The sequence below is a fragment of the Pipistrellus hanaki genome, assembly GCF_964339955.1.
Source record: "Pipistrellus hanaki genome assembly, contig: scaffold_39, whole genome shotgun sequence".
Classification (NCBI taxonomy): Eukaryota; Metazoa; Chordata; class Mammalia; order Chiroptera; family Vespertilionidae; genus Pipistrellus; species Pipistrellus hanaki.
The window spans coordinates 987,298-1,004,367 of NW_028182294.1; the positions used below are offsets into that span (position 1 = coordinate 987,298).

Below are 17,070 nucleotides of genomic sequence, written 5' to 3' on the forward strand. Positions count from 1 at the left end.
CTTCCTCAGGAGGAACAGGACGGCCCGGGCCGTCCCTTCAGGAGCAGCGAGGGGCGGTCCCCCCAGCTCGGAGCCCGGCCCCTGAGCCTGCCTGTGCCAACCTGAAGGCCGGGCTGTGGGCTTGGCGGGAGGAGGGGCCCCCACAGTGGTGGGTGGCGGTCATGCGGGAGGCGCCACCCGCGTCCCGGCGGCTTGGGGGAGAGAGAAGGCTCCACGAGCCCTGATTTCAGAAGAAAGCCCACCCCTCTGAGGCGGCTCGTCCCCACCACCCCAACGCGAGGAGACATCTTGCAAACTGAGTAAAGTGCTGGGAGTGGGGCACCTTTTATAGAGGAAAGTCCCACCCCAGCTCCTGATTGGTCCATGTTTATGCAAACGAGGAATCCAAATCACACAATTCAGATTGGCCCAAATAGCACAGTCCTGATTGGTCAGAATCATGCATTCTGATTGGTTGTTATGGAGCAGCTCTGATTGGCCAGTGTGTATGCAAATAAGGCCATAACTCATTGGTCAAAAGAAATAGACCCCAAGCTCAGGGGTTGAGCATCGACCAATCAGGAACTGGGGCGGCACTTTTCTCTATAAAAGGTGCCCCACTCCCGGGGCTCCCCAGTTTACAAATGTTCCCTTCGGGAGTGGGGACTTGGGGTGGTGGGGACCGGCCTCTCAGAGGGATCGGCGGTGGGCTTTCTCCTCTTGAAATCAGGGCTCGTGGAGCCTTCTCTCTCCCCCAAGCAGCCTAGGACACGGGCTGGCGCCTCCCACGTGACCGCCACCCGCAACTGTGGGGGTGCCCCTCCTCCCGCCAAGCCCACAGCCCCGGCCTTCAGGTTGGCACAGGCAGGGTAAGAGGCCTGGCTCCTGAGCTGGGGAGACACGTCCTGTTTCTCCTGCGGAAGGCTCAGCCCTGCAGGGTCCCCTCCCCGTGCAGAGCCCCCCCTTCCTTTCCTTTCACCGCCACCTGCAGTGTCCCCCCAGCCGCTCCCCGCGGTCTGCCCGGTCGCCGGCCGCTGGTCTGCGTTCCCCGGGGCCGAGCCCGGCGGCGCTTGCTGTCCCTCAGGTCCCTGTGCTCCAGGAGCCCCAGTCCCCCCATGTCCATCCGTCTTCATTAAAGCGCCAGTCCCGCCACAGCCGCCGCCCCAGCCATCCGCCTGGCCTTCCGGGCCGGGGCGGCAGCCGGCTCCCGAGGCTCCGTGACCATTTGTTGTTTCTGGTTTTCCCCAAACAGACATTTTTCTAACCAATCTGTGCTCCCGGCGCCGTCACCGTCCACACTATATTTATTCCTTCCTTCCTTCCTGCCTTCCTGCTGCCTCCGAAAGCTCTTATCTTCAGTGAGATAAGCTGCCTCGCAGCCTGCCCGCGCCGCCGGCTCGAACTCCACGCACCCACTCTCACCTCTCATCGCCGGAGCATCTCAGGGTGCCTGGGTTCACGACACCCATTTCGGCTGAGACATGCTCGCTGCCCGCCCTCCCCCTCCATCGCCCCACATCTGGGGGAACAGCCTCGGGCTCAGGAATGTGAGCACCTGCCCCCGCCAGGCGTTGAGGCCCTCTTGTCCCTCACAGCCCACTGGGCGGAGGCACTGCCCCTGCCCCCGCTCACAGACAGGAAGCGGGGCACAGAGAGGTTCAGGGACCGGGCCAGGGTCACACAGCAGTGCAGCCAGGAGCTGGGCTGCGGAGCTGGGCTGTGGCCAGTGGAAGCCCGCCCCTCCCCCAGCATGGGGCAGGCCTGTCAACAGGGAGAGAGGAAGGCCACCGAGCGCCCAGCACCCTCTGTGGGGACAGTGCCTTGTGCCCTGCAGCACGGAGGCCTGGGCCCACCTGCTGTCACCCATTGAGTGTTACGCCTGGAGGCGGGCAGGGTTGGGCCGAGCTCTGCACCAACCACGGAGCCTCTGGTCTGGGGGTGCCAGGCACAGAGGGTAGGCGTCTCACAGCGGGAGGGCCCGCAGGCAACCAGAGGCCTCGGCCTGGGTTCTCCGGGTCTCCCCAGGCCCCTGGCACATTGTGGGCCTGGCATGGCCCTGGCATGGCCCTGGCATGGCCCTGGCGTGGCCAGTTCCCGGCTGGGGAGCGTGAGAAGGCGCACAGCTGCCTGAGGTCCGGGGGCGGGGGTGCTGCCCCCCGAGTTGGCGAGGAGGGCCTTGCTCCAGGCGTGGCCGGCCTGTGCCGTGCGCTGTGCCCAGCCAAGCCTCCGTTCTCTCGGCAGGAAATGCCACCCTCCCGCAGGGCCGCCGTGACTCTCAGCGGGGTATGGAGGGTGCTCCGCGGGCACAGGAGCCCAGACCTGCCTCCCATCCCCATCCCGCAGCCTCGGAGACCACCGGCCCTCAGCGAGGGCAGCTGGCGCGGCGAGGAAGAGGAGCTCCAGGCGGGTACGACAGACACAGCCGACCCACGTCCAAGTGTAAACTCTGCCCCGGTCAGACCCGGCGCCGGGAACGCTCCCCCGTGGGTGTCCTGGGGCTGCTGTGGCCACGGACACGGGGTGGCGGCCGGAACACACTCTATTCTCTCAGCCCTGCCGGTCGGGGTCTCCGGGGCTGACCCGGGTCCCAGGGCCGCCCGCAGGGTCCAGGGGCAGCTCCTGGAGCCCCACATTCCGTGGTCTGCGGCCCCTTCCTCCGTCCTCCACCTTCAGCTCAGGTGTCACCCCCCCCCCAGTCCTGTGATCGCCTGGGCCCCTCCGACACCCCAGGCCCCCCTTCCCATGCGGAGGTCGGCGACCCCCTCACTGGTCCCATCTGTGTCCTTAACTCCGGGGCTGAGGGGCACCTTGGCAGGTCCCAGGGCCTCGGGCTGGGGTGTCTGGGGGGCATCACCGGACCCACCACCCCATTCGGGTTACCCCTCCCTCGGGGAGACCGGGAACGGCTCGTCGTGCAGCTGGGGGTGCTCCCAGGAAGCCTCGCCGATCACCGTGACTCATCCCAGCCCGATCCGCTCCTTCCTCTCGGTCGCCTTCTCCCCTCGGGGGGACAAGGCCACGGCCCTGCCGGTGCCCGCAGTCACCCGGGAACGGCCATGCTGCCACGGCTCCCCAGGCCTTGCCTCTCCTCTTCAGACTCAGAGCAGGGGGTGGCGTGGGAGCAGAAGGCCCCATCCGCACCCACACCCCCATGGACGCTGTGGAGGCCCCGCCCGGCGGCCTCCGTGTGAGGTGCGGGCTCCCCGGACTCCCGGATCCTTAGGCGCAGACGGAGCCCGGCCCCGGAGCTGTCCGCACGGAGGGGAGGCCAGAGGCTCCTTCGCTCCGGCCCTGACCCCCCACGGAAGGCTGGATGCGGGTGGGTCCCTGCTGACCTGTGGCCCCGGCCTGGCTCCGCAGGGGATCGCAGCTCCGGGCCTGGGAGCAGGAGGGGCTGCCGGCTTCGGGATCGCTGGCTTCCCTGCCTGCCCGACCCCCTGGCGGGAGCAGTGGCCCAGCCCACCCCCTAACCGTGACCCGGGCGGGGGAGGGGGGGGTGGAGTGCGGGAAGCAGGGACCCGTCCGTCTGGGCTGCCAGTCCCGCTCTGGGCTTCAGACAGACATGCCCACCTCCGCCTCCGCCGCGGCCGCTGGTGAGGGTGCTGGTGGCTGAGCATCGCCCAGCGACAACCCTGGGCCGGGGCGCTCAGGGGGGAACAGGGAGCAGGGCGGGGGCGTGACTGCCCCCTGGAGAGAGGGGAACGGCCGACGCCGGGGGACCGCGCGTGAGCCCAGGTCTGTGGAGCGAAGGGCCAAGCACCCGGCCGGCCACGGTGGTGAGGACTGATGTGACGGGAGAGACCCTCAAGGGCCCCACGAGGCGTGTGCGGTGCGATGACAGCGAGTGACACGCATCGCCACGCCGGGCCACGGGCTGCCCACCAGGGGAGGCCGGCTGTGACTGGCCCAGGCCCTGGTGGTGAGGAGGGAGGTCTCCCCTGGGTCGTCCTGGGGCCAGCCCTCCTTCTGCCCCCTCCCCCGTCACACCCAGGACACGCCGAGTGCCAGGCCGGCGCGGCTCCCGCAGGGTTAGCCGTGAGTCTGAACCGCGAGCTCAGAGGGAGGCAGCGAAGCTCGTGTGCTGGTTCTCACAGGACACAGCCCCCGGGGGTGAACGGAGGGTGGACCAGCCCATGGAGAGGTGGCTGGGCAATACAGGGACAGACGGGCGGGTGGATGAATGCTTGAGTGCATAGTATGGATGGATGGATGGATGGATGAGTGGATTCTGCTCTAGCTAAGGCAATGGGCTGGGCTGGGCTGCCCTGCCCTGCAGTCAGCACCCCCCAGCTGCTCGCTGTCTGTCCCCTCAGGGCGGCTGTGTCACCCCGTCCCCCTGCACCTGCCCCCTCAGGGTGGCCGTGTCACCCCGTCCCCCTGCACCTGCCCCCTCAGGGTGGCCGTGTCACCTGGTTCCCTGCACCTGCCCAGAGCCACACACACCAGTCCCCCGGTCACCACAGCACGTGGGGGCCACCAGCCACCTCCCTGCCCACCCTCCACGGCCGCTGCCAAGTTCACTGTCCCGAGAAGGTCCGTTCTGGGCTCTGTACTCTGTCGGCCAGGGTCATGCCGGACTCAGACACACATGTAGCTGAGGGCGGGTGCTGCCTCAGGGCCTCCACGTGTTAATGACACGAGGGAGAGGTCTCAGGAGGGTCACCGGCGTGGTGCTGGGAGGGACGCGAGGCGACTGGCCACGGCTGGACCATGGCCACCGTGCAGTCTTCCTGCCACGTCCACTGTTCCTGCTCGCCCGCAAGGCCACGGTGGTCGCTCCCTCACCACGGCGGGCAGGGCTGACCAAGGCCCACGCTTTCCCACGGACCCGGTGGCTGGGCCTGGCCAGGGTCCCTCTCCTCAGGCCCAGGTCCCGGCCCCGAGCAGGCGGTCAGGACCACGGAGAACAGAGGCACTGGTCTGCCGGGACACAGGGCTGGCGGGACCTTGGAGGTCCCCTGGCCCATCCTCCCGGCCGAGGACACCCTCCCTGCGGGACTCCCTCCCACAGCGGGGAGCTCACCGCCTCACCAGACGGCTCTGCCCTGTCCCCGAACACGTCCCGCGGCCCACGCGGCTGCCGGAGGCCCCTTTGTCCCACAGCCCCACTCCCAGCTGGACCGCCCTCCAAGTCACCATGGCAACAGCTCTCAGCGCTCCCGGCTCTCGGGCAGCCTCCCTGCCAGAATGGGAGCGGAGTGCGGCTGTGACCACATGCCCAGGGTCCACCTGCACTGCCTCCCCAGCAAGGCCGGCTGGCCCCTCCGGGACACGCCCCTGGGCCCCCAAAGGGCGCGCGGTCGGACCCCAACGCACAGGCGCATGCAGACCGCCCTCAGGCAGGTTCTCCGGGCACGGCGGCTCCCCGGCCCGGCCGGCCGGCCGGCGCAGTCTCACCTGCCGGCGTCGAAGCTGTCGTAGGAGCCCACGGTGTAGTGCCGGAACAGCTTCTTGCTGCGGTCCGCACGCGTGTCTGCACGGGGAGAGAAACACGCTCAGCAACGTCACGGCCCCGGGCGTGGGGACCGCACCAGGCGGGCCGGGCCTCCCATCCGTCCGCCCGACCAACGTCGCCTGAGACCCGCTCTCCCGAGAGGTCGAGGCCTCACTCTGGGGCCCACTTTGCAAATTCAGGGGACGCATATGCACCCCAAGGCACAAGCCTCGGGAGCTCTGTTCCCAAACAGGGCAGAGCCCCAGGGTCCTCGGCGCGTGGGGGCGCCAGGAGGGGGCACCAGGAGGGGGCGCCACGCAGCACACAGAGGACTGTCCGGCCCAGCTGGAGGGCGGCTGCCTGGGGCCGAGGAGACACCAGCCGGTGTTCTCGGCTGCCTCCTGCACGCCCATGGGAGCCGCGATGACTGCCTTTGGGAAAATGCTTATTGTTATTTTCCTGATTGTCATTGCTTTCTCCTGCACACACACACACACACACACACACACACACACCAAACAGCTGTGATGAACGGCCCTAATTAAGCTTCCCGCTTGCTTCCCTTGCTCAGCGGATTCAGATGTAAATTTCACGGGAAATGATGTGGACGCGGTAATTAGATTTAATAGATAGCTCAGGGCTGCGGGGGAGGGGGGGCATGTAGACGCAGATACATGTGTCCTGATGTGCTGTCTTGCTATCTCCCCTCCGTCATAAACCCTCCCAGACAATACCCTCCGAGCCCTGGGATAATACACAGAGATGACGTGCTGGCCTCGGGCAAGGGCTGGAAGTCTCTGGAAACCCTGTGACCTCCCTCCTGCCCCTTGCGAAGTCAGCAAAAACACTTTTCTGCCCAGCCTGCAGCTGCCTTTGGGGCTTGGGGTGGAGCAGAGGTCCCATCGAGGACTACATTTCCCAGCACCCCTTGCACCCAAGCACAGCCATGTGACTATTTCCCACCAATGGGATGTGAGCATGTTCTATGGAGGTGGGGTCCCTTCTAAGCTTGGCACTGCCAGCTCTACCCTCTAGGCTTCTCCCAGCTCAAAGCTGGACACCAGGCCTGGGGGGGGGGGGACCCTCTCGGATCCCTGGCGGCGGCCTGGCCTCCCGCGCTGCGCCGCTGACGTGAGCGGGAACCAGCCTCGTGGCGCTGCGTTGCACGCGCTCCAGGAAGGCGTGGGTTCGGCAGCAGCACTGCCCAGCGGGCGAGCGGGCCAGGGGCCCGGGCGGACTGCCACCTGCCTCTCCACCTTTTCCCCATCGCTCCCTGCGGCTCCGACGCTGTGACACGCGGGTTCCCGCAGTGACATCATCGCTGCCACGGACCGGGTGCTTCCTGTGCCCCAGGCCCGCACTCACTGTCCCCAGTGACGGGGCAGAAACAGCACATCGGGAACCAGCTGGAACGGTAAGACAGGCTGATCCGCGCTGTCCACCGTGGTCGTTTGTTCTGATTCAACAAGGCACGCTCTCACCCGGCTGGCAGTGACACCGGGCCTGGGCGCTCCCCTCCCCGTTCGGAGCTGCCTGTGGCCGTGGACACAGGACCCCTGTGCAGAACCAGGGCCGCCAGCCCTCGGAAGACCCCAGCCTGGGCGTGCCCGCCGGCCCTCGAAAACCTCCAGACTGTAGCCGCCCAGGTGGCATTTCCTTTGGCTGCTTCCCCACGGAGTCCCTGCCCTGCTAGCCCACAGAAGCAGTGGCTGATGGGGGTGCAGAGCAGGCCTCTGTGGGTGACCTGCTGCTCTCCCTGCTGCCGGCAGGATCGGAGTAAACGCTCACACAGGATTCCCTCTGTCTCTGCTGAATTGGCTCGAGCAGTGACGGGCAGCCCGGACCCACGGATTGTCTGGTTACCTTAGGACCCCCCGGGGAGCGGGCACACCCCGGGGAGCGGGCAAACCCCCGGGGAGAAGGCAAACCCCAGGGAGAGGGCACACGAGGTCTGCGGGGTCAGCCGCGTCCCCCAGGCCAGCCCCTCTGGTTTCTCTCCATTTCACGCCGCCCTTCAACCCCACGGAGCAGCCGCTCTGGTCATCCCAGCCTCGTCCTCACTGACGGTTCCTGGGTCTGAGCCCCAGGCCCTGCTGTGCAACATCTGGGCTCTCCCAGGCCGCGGTGGCAGCCCGGGCAGCCTGGACCCACGGACTGTCTGGTTACCTTAAGACCCGGTGGCGGTGGGACAACCAGACCATTTCACGGAGGGAGGGTGCTGCCCAGGCAATGCCGCACCTGCTGACCACACGGCCGGGACGAGCACCTCAGCCAGCAGGCGGCTCCCTGCCCAGGCTCAGGAGCCCCAGGCCCACTCCCTGGCCCCTGGAGGGTCCGCGTCTCCCAGGCTCCCTGTGGCGCTGGGGGGAGGAGGGTAGAGGGGGGGGCTGGCCCTGCTCCTCGTTACCAGCCCTGGCGTTCTACTCCTGGTGGGCGGTCGAACTCCTGGAGGACGCCAGGGTAAATGCTCACCGACCTGATCTACAGGATCCGCTGTGCGATCAGCACACCAAGCACAGCACACACCCTCCCGTGGGCACAGGGCCGGCCCGGCTGCACGCACCGCCCCAGGCTGGGCCCCTGGACCAAAGCACCCCATGTTCCATGCCCCCCCCAACTGGCACCCTGCACCCCGCACACGTTCCATCTTAGTCCTTATCGAGCCCCCGTGGCCCAAAGGAGGGACTGGAAGGAGACTGGGTGGGGACAGGGCCCAGCCCCAGGGCTGGGGGAGGGCGGAGCCTGGGGATGCTGGCCGTCCAGGGGCTGGGCTGAGGGCCCCGCAGCCACACAGCAGGGCGGAGGGAGCCCTGGGCCAGGCCAGGCCTACGGCGTCCGTGTGGAACCGCGATGGCCAGGCTCTGGGGGGCCAGGTGGGACTGGAGCCCGTGTGTGGGTTCACTGGTGAGCCGCCGAGCTCAGGAAGCCAGGAGGGACCAGACCGGCTGTTAGATGCTGTTATTGCTCTTAATTGCTTCTGTTGCTTAAGCCCCAGGGCAGCTCTGTGCTGGTTGTCTAGGGAACCGCTTTGAGCGCCGGGAACTGATTGGTGCAGGTCCCAGCTGAGGTCAGAGGTCCCAGGTTCCAGGAGTGAGAGGGTGTGCAGTGACGTGTGCGTGCGCGCGCGCGCGCGCGCGCGCGCGCGCGCGTGTGTGTGTGTGTGTGTGTGAGTGTTTGCGTGCATGTGTATGTTTACTAGACAAAACCCGTTTCTGAAAGGGGAGTGCTTCTAGGCCAGACCTCAGGATTGTACCAAAACGCTGCTGATCCTCACCAAGGGCACTTTTCCATCGGTTTTTAGAGAGGGAGGGAGAGGGAGAGAGGAATGGAGAGAGAGGGAGGGGGGTGGGGGAGAGAGACAGAGAGAAACATCAATCTGTTGCCTTCCGTACCCACACAGGCAGGAGACTGAACCCGAAACCCAGGCGGGCACGTGCCCTGACGGGGAATCGAATCGTGACCCCCTGGCTCACAGGTCAACGCTCAGCCACTGAGCCGCACCAGCCGGGCTGCCCCTCCCAGAGCTGTAAGTCCTCCTCTCCCGGAAGCAGTCACAGGCCGGGATCTGAGGCCCTGGGACCTCCGCCCCCGCTGCTCCTCCGGGTGGCGGGCCCGCTCCCAGCGGCCCCGGGCCGGGCGGTCTGTGCTGATGGCCGGAGCCCATCGCCGGCCTGTCCCGGCCTTTCCGCGGCAGGAGGCGCAGAGGCGAGCTCCTGGGTGTTCTCACCGGGAGCCGAGCTCTCGGGCTCATCTGAAGGCCCGGCGACGGCTCTCCCGTCACACTGCTGGCGGGCCTCACAGCCTCTGGGGCCCCTCATGGGAGGGTATTTCCCATTGGCTTTTAGAGAGCGTGGAAGGACGGAGGAGGGAGAGAGAGGAACGTCGATGATGGAGACACAGGGACTGGCTCACCTGGGCCAGGGATCCCAGGTCCGTGCCCTTGGCCGGGGATGGAACCTGAAACCCCTCAGCCTGCAGCCGGCGGTCTAACCACTGAGCAACCGGGCCGGTTCCCTTGCCTCTCTGACTCCTGACCCCAAAGAGGCAGAGACCAAGGAGGACGCCTGGCAGGGTGGCGGGGGGCGGTGGGGAGGGGTCCCCTCAGGCTCTGCGATTTGGTGGGTTTAAGTCACAGGCCTCATGCTGGGCCCCCCCCCCCCCAACACAGAACGAGAACCCCAAGGAGGAAAGAGCCAGCGAGGAGATGCAGATAGAAATAACTCGTCTTTTTTAAAACCAAGGATGCGCCGGCTCCATGCAAAGAGGAGGGGCAGGCGGAACTCGGGAGAAGCGGGCGGGGGGAGGGGGGCGGGGGCGGGGGATGGGCACACAGACAGGCCGCCCGGCCCTGGTCCGTGGGGCTGGGTGGCAGCACCGGGGGCCGTTGGGCTGGGGACTGCAGGCTCACTGTCACCTCCACCCTAGTCCGCAGACGGGGGGCCCCAGGGGGCGACCAGGGGCACAGAGTGTGATGGGAAGCGTGTCGCCGCTCCACGGGCACCACCTCGTCCGCTGTGCGTGGGCTACGGGGGCCGCCTGGGCACTGGGCCCAGCCTCGCAGGGGGGAGGGGAGGGGAGCGAGGGGGGAGGGGAGGGGAAGGGAGGGGAGGGGAGGGGAAGGGAGGGGAGGAGAGGGGAAGGGAGGGGAGGGGAGGGGAAGGGAGGGGAGGAGAGGGGAGGAGAGGGGAGGGGAGGGGAAGGGAGGGGAGGAGAGGGGAAGGGAGGGGAGGGGAGGGGAAGGGAGGGGAGGAGAGGGGAAGGGAGGGGAGGGGAGGGGAAGGGAGGGGAGGAGAGGGGAGAACCAGGAACCCATCTCTTTTCTTTCTTTTCTATTAGTCCTCACACAGAGATGGGGGGGAGAGGAGAGAGGGAGAGAGGGAAACATCGATGTGAGAGAGACACAACGACCAGCTGCCTCCCACACATGCCCGGGAACCGAACCCAGAGCTGACGCTCTAACCACTGAGCCAGCAGCCAGGGCCCGGCTCTCAGTGGCCAGACGGCTTCCGGCGCCGGGCGCGGGCGGAGCCATCGTTTCCGGGCCGCTGTCACGGACGCCGCTCCCCGAAGGGCCTGACACCCTCACGCCTCTGCACCTGGGACCGCACACCCGGGCTCCCCGGCTCCCGTGGGGGCAGGGCTGATGCCGCCGGCCCCACAGGCCCCTGCCGAGTCGTGTCCCTTCACTGGTCTGACTCCCCTCCCGCTGAGAGAGGGCCTCTGGGCCACACGGGGCCCTCCTGCGTGACCCAGCGTCACTCCCCACCTTTTCATCTTTTTACAACATACTTGTATGACTTCAGAGAGAGGAGGGCGAGGGAGAGAGCTAGAAACATCCGAGAGAATCATCCACCGGCTGCCTCCTGCACGCCCCCTAGTGGCGGTCAAGCCTGAAACCTGGGCACGTGCCCCCACGGGGACTCGAACCCTGACCCCCGGTTCGTAGGTTCACACTCAGCCACTGAGCCTTGCAGGCCGCGATGCCTCCCTGTCCTGCAGACGGGAATTGACAGGTGACGCTGCCTCCACGGTGACCCTCCGGCCCTCGGCCCCGCACCGGACACCTCCACAGCCCGGGGTCAGGGCGGGCATCTCGGGCACCAGGTCCAGAGAGGGCGCTCGCGTGGGCGGCAGGTGGGCAAGGCTCGCTGGGAAGCCTTCATCCCGGCGAGGAGGACCGGGAGCTGCTTTCATCTCAGACAGCGGGGCCCCGCCCAGGAGGCACAGGGGCTTCTGGGAAATTCCTGGCCCCTGCGCATGGGGCTGGGAATCCAGCCCTGGCTCAGGGCGCAGGGTCGCCGTGCCATGCTGGCTCCCGCCCACGTTCCCTTTAAGGGACACGTTTCAGAGACGGCGGGGCGGTTCCCAGAGATGGTGCCTCACGCTGCGACCCCGAGAATCCTCCGGGCACGGGGACCCGCGGGCTGGCAGGCCGCAGAGTGAGGGCCACCTGGGACCGGGGGCTGGCCACGTCACCCTGAGGGGCCCGCCTCACCTCGGCTCTCACCCGTGCCCTCTGTCTCTCCGTCCTCCAGCAGGCACTCCTGCAGCCAGTGCTCGGGGAGGGGTCCCCAGCCCCGTTTGCCCTCCGTCTCCCCGATGGTGGGGTCCCAGCTCCGTTTGCCCTCCGTCTCCCCGATGGTGGGGTCCCAGCCCCGTTTGCCCTCCGTCTCCCCAATGGTGGGGTCCCAGCCCCGTTTGCCCTCCGTCTCCCCGATGGTGGGGTCCCAGCCCCGTTTGCCCGGTCTCCCTGACAGTGGGGTCCCCCTCGTGGCTGCACAGTGAGCAGGGCCCCGGGTCTGAGCTGTTCCTACTCCCGTGAGAGGCACCCTTTGTCAGCAACACCAGCCCGGCCACCAGGGGGAGCCCCCTGCCCGCTGCCCGGCGGTGAGTGACCAAGGGGTCCCTGTAGGAGTTGCCTGGGCTGCAGAGCAGGGAGGCCGTCCAGGCCGCCAAGGCCCCTTTCCAGGAGGCCTCTCCCCGCTCCGTCCAGGGGGACCACAGTGGCCGGGGAGCCAGGCCCCCTCAGGGCCCAGAGCTCGGCGCTGGGTGACCGTGTGGGGCAGGAGCAGGATCCCGAAGAGGCCAACCTGGCCCTGCCCCCAGCCCCCAGCCGGGCCCCTTCTCTGGCACCACCCACACCCTCGAGCTGACCCCGAGGACCTGGCTGGGGCCCACTGCCGCCTCTTTCCCTGGCCCAGGGCCCCGCACACCGAGGGGACCGGAGCCCCGTGTGCGGTGCGGCCCACCCCCTGCCTCGGCCTTCGGAAGCCCCGCCGCACGGCAGGCGGACAGTATCACCCCGACCCGGGCCCAGGAACGGGCAGAGGGCGGAGGGCAGAGGGCGGGCAGGAGGGCGGAGGGCAGAGGGCAGAGGGCGGGCAGGAGGGCGGGCAGGAGGGCAGAGGGCAGAGGGCGGGCAGGAGGGCAGAGGGCGGGCAGGAGGGCGGAGGGCAGAGGGCAGAGGGGGCAGGAGGGCGGAGGGCAGAGGGCGGGCAGGAGGGCAGAGGGCCCTTGTGGAGGGTGTCCAGTCCTCTCTAAGGTCACTGGCAGCCCTGGCTTAGGGGGCGGGACAGGGAGGGGCTTGGGAGTCAAGGACACGCCCCAATGGTGTGGGAGACCCAGCGAGGCTGGGGTCCAGCACTCACATCCGGGGCTGACACCCAGCACAGAGCTGGGGTCTCCCCGGGCACCCAGGGGGCTGGGGTGGCAGATGGGTCCCAGAGGCACAAACAGGTCCCAGAAGGACCCTCCTGGGCCATGATCCCACCCTCCCTCCCTGTGGCCCCTGTAGGAGGTCAGCGCCCCCCCCCAAAGATGCCACACCTCACTTCACAGCTCCATGTCCCCCTCACCCCGCACAGCGACCTCTCCTCTGACCCCCCCCTCCTCCCCACCGTCCAGCTGCCGCCTCCTGCCCCCCCCCCCGCCCCCCTGAGGCAGGGCGAGGCCGCCAACCACCCGCTCTCCGCGGTGGAGGGAGCAGCGTGGACTGGAAACGCACACAGCATCTCCTGCTCAGCCGGTCACACCCCGACGCACACGGCCGGGCCCCTGCCTGCTCCGTGGCCGGACAGACACAGCCACCGACAGCACCCGGGCCACGGAGACGCGGACAGACTGGCCCGCCCTCCCCGGGGAACGGCTCAGCAGCGGCGGGCGGGAGGGGGTCCTGCCAGCCCACCCCGCCACCCGGCCGCACAGAGCTGCTGTGCAAATGACGGGCTTCGTGGGGAAGCCGCCCGGCCCGAGCCAGCAACTCCGCACCCGGCGCCGCCCGCACTGCCTCCCGCACGGCCGCCGCCCCTCGCCCGCCGCCCGCACGCCGCCGGGGCCGGCCCGCCGGGAACAAAGGCTCACCGCGCGCGGGGAGGGACACACCTCGGAAGTGAACTTTCTTCCTGAGCCGGGACTGCTCGGCCATCGTCCCCGGGGCGTGGGCATCTCAGTGCGGCCGGCGGCCCGGCTCCGCGGGCGCCCCGAGCGGACCGCCGTCCCGGGGCCAGGGGGCCGGCCGCTGCCCCGCCGGCCCGCCCATCCACCGGCCGGCCGGGTTCAGGCCGCGGGGGCGGGGCCGGCGGGCGATCCCGGGTTCCCGCACAAGTTGAGAGCTCCGCGCCCCAGCCGCATCCTTCCCTCCGCACCAGCGGCCGCGAGCCGGGTTTGCCCTAGCGCCGGTTTCCATGGCGATGCATCAGTCACGTCTAAATCAGTGCGTGAAGGACGCCGGAGCGGCGCTACCCGCTAGGAGCGGGGCGTGATTCACCCGCTGGCGGGGGCCGGCGGCGCCAGGTGCCCCGCTTCCCGCCCGCTCCTCCGGCCGCGGCCTCAGGCCCCCCGGGCTGCACGGCCCTCGGAGCCGCCACCGGGAGGGGTGCCCGGCCAGGGTCTCCCTGACCGTCACCATGGAGACGCGTCCCTGGAGGAGCAGGGAGGCTGGGCACTTGGGGGGCGATTCCGGGCCCTGAGTTGAGGGCTGTGGGGAGCGTCTGCAGCTGGGGGGGAGGGGGTTCCGTCTGGGATAGGGGCTGAGCCGCCTCCTTCCCCACGAGGACCCGGCCCGGTCCCTCCCCGCCCGGTCCCTCCCCGCCTGGTCCCTCCCCTCCCCGCCCGGTCCCTCCGCCGCCCCGTCCCTCCCCGCCCGGCCCCTTCCCGCCCCGTCACTCCGCCACCCCGCCCCGCCCCGTCCCGCCCCTCCCCGCCCCGCCCCTCCCCTCCCGGTCCCTCCCTGCCCTGTCCCTCCCCGCCCGGTCCCGCGGGAGAAGGGTCGCAGCAGCCGGTGGGGCAGGAGCTCTCCTCCTTCCTTTTTGTCGTTTGTCCTCGCTTTCTTTTCTTTTTTAAAAATTTAATTTATTTTTTAGCTCAGCATGACACTCGAGTCCATACCGCCTGGGCCCCCACCACACCCTCCACATCCCGGGCCAGGCCACCCGCGGTCAGTCACCTGAGGTCGGTCACCCCCGGTCACCCCCAGTGGGTCACCCGAGGTCGGTCACCTGATGTCAGGTCACCCAGGGTCGGTCACCCGAGGTCGGTCACCTGAGGTCGGTCACCTGCGGTTGGTCACCTGAGGTCGGGTCACCCCCGGTAGGTCAACCCCGGTCGGTCACCTGAGGTCAGTCACCCGCGGTCGGTCACCTGAGGTCGGGTCACCCCCGGTCGGTCACCCCCGGTCGGTCACCTGAGGTCGGGTCACCCCCGGTCGGTCACCTGAGGTCGGGTCGCGTAGGGCGGCTCCGGTCCTGGCTCCAGCGGGAGTCGGGGAGCCCCCGCGGACCGGCTGGGTCTGGGACAGACGCCTCTCCCCGCCCCTGCGCTCCTGAGGCCCAGACTGACGTTGGAGGGGGCGGCCGGCCGCTCCACCCCAGGGAGGCCATTGGCGGAGAAGCCCTGGGAACCGCAGGGAAGAGGGAACCGGCGGCTGGAGGGCTCAGCGCCCAGGAAGCTCAGGACGCGTTTGGAACGGGGTTCGAGGCCGATGCCGGGCCCTTCAGGGGAGACCGAGGCCGGAGTGCGGCGCGAGGGGAGGGCGGTCCCCGTGGGAGCCTGAGCGAGTGATGTGTCCCCACCACACCCGGCGGGGCTCCGCAGCGGCTCCCTCGCTCAGCGATCACTTCGCGGCTCAGCGCCCGGGCCTCGCAGCCGGTCTGGTCTGGAGAGGGAGGTGTCCCTCCAGCCGGCGGGCTGGCCCAGGGCGTGTGGTGGGATTCGCTCAGCTCCTCCGCTGGACGGGGCCCTCCCCGTGCACTCACCCAGCCGAACGTGGCAGCCTCGTCGCCCCCGCTGGGCACAGAGCAGGGCAATGGCAGGGCTCCAGGAACCCTCCATGGGAACCGCAGCCTCGGCCATCGGGGGCAGCGAGGCTGGGGTCCTCGGCTTGAGGGACAGAGAAAATGTCCTTTCTAACCATTTTAATTTTAGAAGGTATATATTTTTTAAAAAATTATTTTATTGATTTTGTACATAGAGGAAGGGAGAGAGAGAGAGAGTTAGAAACATCGATGAGAGAGTCATCGATCAGCTGCCTCTTGCACACCCCCTACTGGGGATGTGCCCGCAACCAAGGTACATGCCTTTGACCAGAATCGAACCCGGGACCTTTCAGTCCCCAAGCCGACGCTCTATCCACTGAGCCAAACCGGTTTCGGCTAGAAGGTATATTTTTTATTGAAGTCAGAGAGGAAGGGAGAGGGAGAGAGAGAAACATCAATGACGAGAGAGATGCGAGAATCGGCTGCCTCCTGCACGCCCCCCACTAGGAATCGAGCCCACAACCGGGAATCGAACCCTGACCTCCTGGTGCACAGGTGGGCCGGGCTGAGATAACGTGTTTCTACTCAAGGACTCGCCGCCCGAGCAGGGCCTGCACGCTGCTCGTGCTCTTCTTCCCGATCCTCCCTCGGGGCTTCCCCCGTTTCCTTAGAGGGCGTGGGGAGCAGGAGGGGGAGAGGAACACTGATGTGAGAGAGACACGGCCACGAGCTGCCTCCGCTCCCCTCAGCCAGGGCTGGGAACGAGCCTGTGACCCGGGTCCGCGGGCCCACGCGCTGACACCATAGCTGGTGGTGACGCCCGTGGCCTCCGATGGGCGGAGTGACAGGCACAGGCCCGGGCCCGGGGAGGGCCCCTCGGGTGTGAGCGGTCAGGGCGGGTGTGAGCGGTCAGGGCGGGTGTGAGCGGTCAGGGCGGGTGTGAGCAGTCAGGGCGGGTGTGAGTGGTCAGGGCGGGTGTGAGCAGTCAGGGCGGGTGTGAGTGGTCAGGGCGGGTGTGAGCAGTCAGGGCGGGTGTGAGTGGTCAGGGCGGGTGTGAGCGGTCAGGGCGGGTGTGAGTGGTCAGGGCGGGTGTGAGTGGTCAGGGAGGGTGTGAGCGGTCAGGGCGGGTGTGAGCAGTCAGGGCGGGTGTGAGTGGTCAGGGCGGGTGTGAGCAGTCAGGGCGGGTGTGAGTGGTCAGGGCGGGTGTGAGCGGTCAGGGCGGGTGTGAGTGGTCAGGGCGGGTGTGAGTGGTCAGGGAGGGTGTGAGTGGTCAGGGCGGGTGTGAGCAGTCAGGGCGGGTGTGAGTGGTCAGGGCGGGTGTGAGCAGTCAGGGCGGGTATGAGTGGTCAGGGCGGGTGTGAGCTGTCAGGGCGTGTGTGAGCGGTCAGGGCCCCTCAGTGTGAGCGGTCAGGGCCCCTCGGCGTGAGTGGTCAGGGCGGGTGTGAGTGGTCAGGGCAGGTGTGAGCAGTCAGGGCGGGTGTGAGTGGTCAGGGCGGGTGTGAGCTGTCAGGGCGTGTGTGAGCGGTCAGGGCCCCTCAGTGTGAGCGGTCAGGGCCCCTCGGCGTGAGTGGTCAGGGCGGGTGTGAGCGGTCAGGGCGGGTGTGAGTGGTCAGGGCGGGTGTGAGTAGTCAGGGAGGGTGTGAGTGGTCAGGGCGTGTGTGAGCGGTCAGGGCGGGTGTGAGTGGTCAGAGCGGGTGTGAGCGGTCAGGGCGGGTGTGAGTGGTCAGGGCGGGTGTGAGCGGTCAGGGCCCCTCAGTGTGAGCGGTCAGGGCGGGTGTGAGCGGTCAGGGCGGGTGTGAGTGGTCAGGGCGGGTGTGAGCGGTCAGGGAGGGTGTGAGCGGTCAGGGCGGGTGTGAGCTGTCAGGGCGTGTGTGAGCGGTCAGGGCGGGTGTGAGTGGTCAGAGC

At 68.3% G+C, this 17,070-nt stretch overlaps 1 protein-coding gene across 6 annotated transcripts in view; it reads right to left on the reverse strand.

The window, feature by feature from the left end:
- SHANK2 (SH3 and multiple ankyrin repeat domains 2) overlaps window positions 1-17,070 on the reverse strand; it is a 90,825-nt gene that overhangs the window by 59,456 nt on the left and 14,299 nt on the right. For all 6 annotated transcript variants that reach the window (XM_084907019.1, XM_084907016.1, XM_084907018.1 and 3 more), the window contains exon 5: window positions 5,377-5,452. In XM_084907019.1, coding sequence (XP_084763145.1) covers window positions 5,377-5,452 — 76 coding nt within the window. The remainder of the gene's footprint in view (window positions 1-5,376; window positions 5,453-17,070) is intronic.